The sequence below is a fragment of the Hippocampus comes genome, unplaced genomic scaffold (assembly GCF_001891065.2).
Source record: "Hippocampus comes isolate QL1 unplaced genomic scaffold, H_comes_QL1_v1.1 C17052223, whole genome shotgun sequence".
Classification (NCBI taxonomy): domain Eukaryota; kingdom Metazoa; phylum Chordata; class Actinopteri; order Syngnathiformes; family Syngnathidae; genus Hippocampus; species Hippocampus comes.
In genome coordinates this window covers 1-2,578 of record NW_017842015.1, presented here as the reverse complement: position 1 = coordinate 2,578, position 2,578 = coordinate 1, and the positions used below count along the sequence as shown (strand labels likewise).

The following is a 2,578-nucleotide window of genomic DNA, read 5'->3' as shown; positions in this document are numbered from 1 at the left end:
TAAGATAACGATCGATACACAATCGCGTCTCATTTGTCGCAGACGCAAAGCAAGAAACGTCTCTCGCGTTAAATTGGATAAACATTGTGATCTTTTTGGGGGGAGCTCGAAGTCATTGGCTTCGATCGCGTTATTTTTGCTCACGTGATCGTCGTTTCTATGATGATGTGACTGGAAATGTGTCATTTGGAGTTCGCGTTGAACGCCGACTCGTCAATGAGGACGAGCAGCTGTGACGGAACGCTCGTAAGCATTAGCACGAGCGTTAGCGGCGCGGCTCTCGCTCCACCGCAGCCGACGCTCGTTGGTCCGAAACGTTTTCGAGCCGGCGACGCAAACGCAAAGAGTTTGTGTCAACGCGACGACGGGCAGCTTCCGCGTCCGCCTCCGGGGTTGACGCCGCCGCGTCGATGTCAGTCGCCGAAGCTAATGCTAAAGCTAAACGCGGCGGTGTTTCCGACGCGAGCACTTTAGCCGCTCAGCTAAAACTAAGCTACGCCGAACTCTCCGAAGAGCCAGTCGGCAGTCAAAACAAACCGCGTCTTAGTGCTCCCTTCACCTACCTGTCGTCGAAAGCGGGACAGCGGCCGTGGTCGTTTCCTTTGTCGCTCAACATCACACCGACAGGTAGCAAGCGGCTACGAACGCACGCGCGCTGCCAACCAATGGTTGGCAACCGTCGCTCAACGCTGGAGCGCCAGCGGCGCTTTTATTATTCCGTCATCAGATCGTGCGGGCGCTTTGCTGCCGACTGCTGGACTTAGCGTGCAACTACACCGGCCGCGTCTCTGCCCGGAGAACCGCCGCCGATTCGCCAATCCCGAAGCCAGAGCTCACAAATGATCTGAGAAACTGTCCCATTTACTCAACGGACTCCCATTCATCCTGTTTTCTGTCACTTCCTCCCAGGATTTTCACAAAAAGAGCCTCAGGCAGACCAGAATGACTTTTTTTATTTATTGACCTGAAAGACGCACGGTCGTGGACAGTAACTTCCTGTTTGGTCACCTTGGACCAAAACGGGCCTGCTTGCGGGCCAGACGTCAACGTTGTGAAAAAGAGCACTTTTGCTTGGTTTCCCCGCCATCGTTTTTTTGTCGCCGTCCGCTTTTAGTTAGTGGTCCAGGATGCGGAGGTTTCCGGACACGATCTTGTTCTCCAGCATGGCTCCGGAGGGGATGTCGATACGGTCGCCGTGGTTGGCGATGATGATCACCGTTCCCTGCCGGCAGAAAATCATACCTTGATGTCGCTTTTATGTTTGGTGTGGTTCTTTGAAGGTCGAAAGGGAGCACGGCATCGATGCTAAATCCGCTTCCCTCAGCTACGGCGTTTCGCTTGATATGTTCGCATTCAGCTCCAGACTTTGGTTCGCGTGGTTCCTTTCTGCATGGAGGGGAGGGGGGTGGATAGACTTTTCGCGTACCTTGAGTGAGACGTTTTTCCCAAAGGTGACGTCTCCCGACACAGTAAGGTGGTCCAGCTCCAGCAGGTCCGGGATGCTGTCGAAGCGGGTCAGGAAATCTTGGACCTGACGGCGACGGCGGAGGATAACATTAGCATAGCGCCGAATCGACGTATGGCTAACGTGAATCAAAGGGAGCTGGAATCGAAAGACCCAAAGCGCCCGCGATCAAGCGCCGACCTTGGTGAAGCAGCCCCCCAGCTTGACGTGCGGCGTGGTGGGGAACTCCCTCTTTTGGCTCATGGTCAGCGAACCCGCGTCCAAGCTGTAGAGGTTGGACATGACCAGCAGGAGGTCAGAGGACGTCTTGACGGGCAGGAAGCGCGAGCGCGGCACGTTGACGCCCATGGCGTTGCGGAAACTCTTGATGGCCGCGCCGACCGCCGTCTCCAGCTGGATCACGTTCAGACCGCCCTCCAGCGTCTGGGCGGACACACCGGGTCGCGTCACGCTACGCGGGAGCCGGAAGTGACGCGACGCCGTGGGGTGGGAGTGCGCGGGTGACCTTGGGATTGACGATGACCTCCATGTCCATGGCGTTGTCGTCGACCAGCCTCTTGATGGCGCTCAGCGAGATCCACAAGTTGTTGGTGTTGAAGATCTTGAACTTGGTGACCGACTTGAACTCGTCCACGTGAGCTTTGGGAACCTGCGCGATCTCCAGGAGCCTCAGGTGGTCTTCGTACTGAATCAGCGTACCGCCCTGGAAGTCACGCCCACGGGAAGTCAGACCCCCGGCAGGAAGCGCTCGGGGGCGGGAAGCGCACGCGGTACCTTGACGTCGGCGCGGGTCTTGTCGGTGACCTCCATGACGAACTCGCAGCGCCTGTCGGCCGGCTGGCCGATGAGGCGTCGGAGGATGCGGAGGTCGACGGTGGCGCCCAGATTGTCGATGTTGGACACGAAGATGTACTCCTTCCCGTCGTCCAGGAGTTGCCGGAGCAGGCCCGAGTTGGCCAAGCTGGCGTAGATGTCGCCGTGACCCGGCGGGTACCACGCCTCCGCGCTGTCCAAACTCTTGGCGATGGGCAGCAGCGACTCCTTGTTGATGCGCGGGTACCTAAAGCGCCACACGTACCATCGAGGACGTTCAGGTGCGACCGTGTGTGTGTG

General features: G+C 57.9%; 1 protein-coding gene across 1 annotated transcript; it reads right to left on the bottom strand.

The window, feature by feature from the left end:
• Positions 1-933: 933 nt before the first annotated feature.
• Positions 934-2,572, bottom strand: LOC109509825 (UTP--glucose-1-phosphate uridylyltransferase-like; the record flags this gene model as incomplete). The annotated part of the gene is made up of 5 exons (XM_019859681.1): positions 934-1,222; positions 1,427-1,531; positions 1,646-1,888; positions 1,971-2,168; positions 2,240-2,572. Coding segments are annotated over 5 exons (987 nt in total), but the record flags the coding sequence as incomplete, so codon positions are not given.
• Positions 2,573-2,578: the final 6 nt, after the last annotated feature.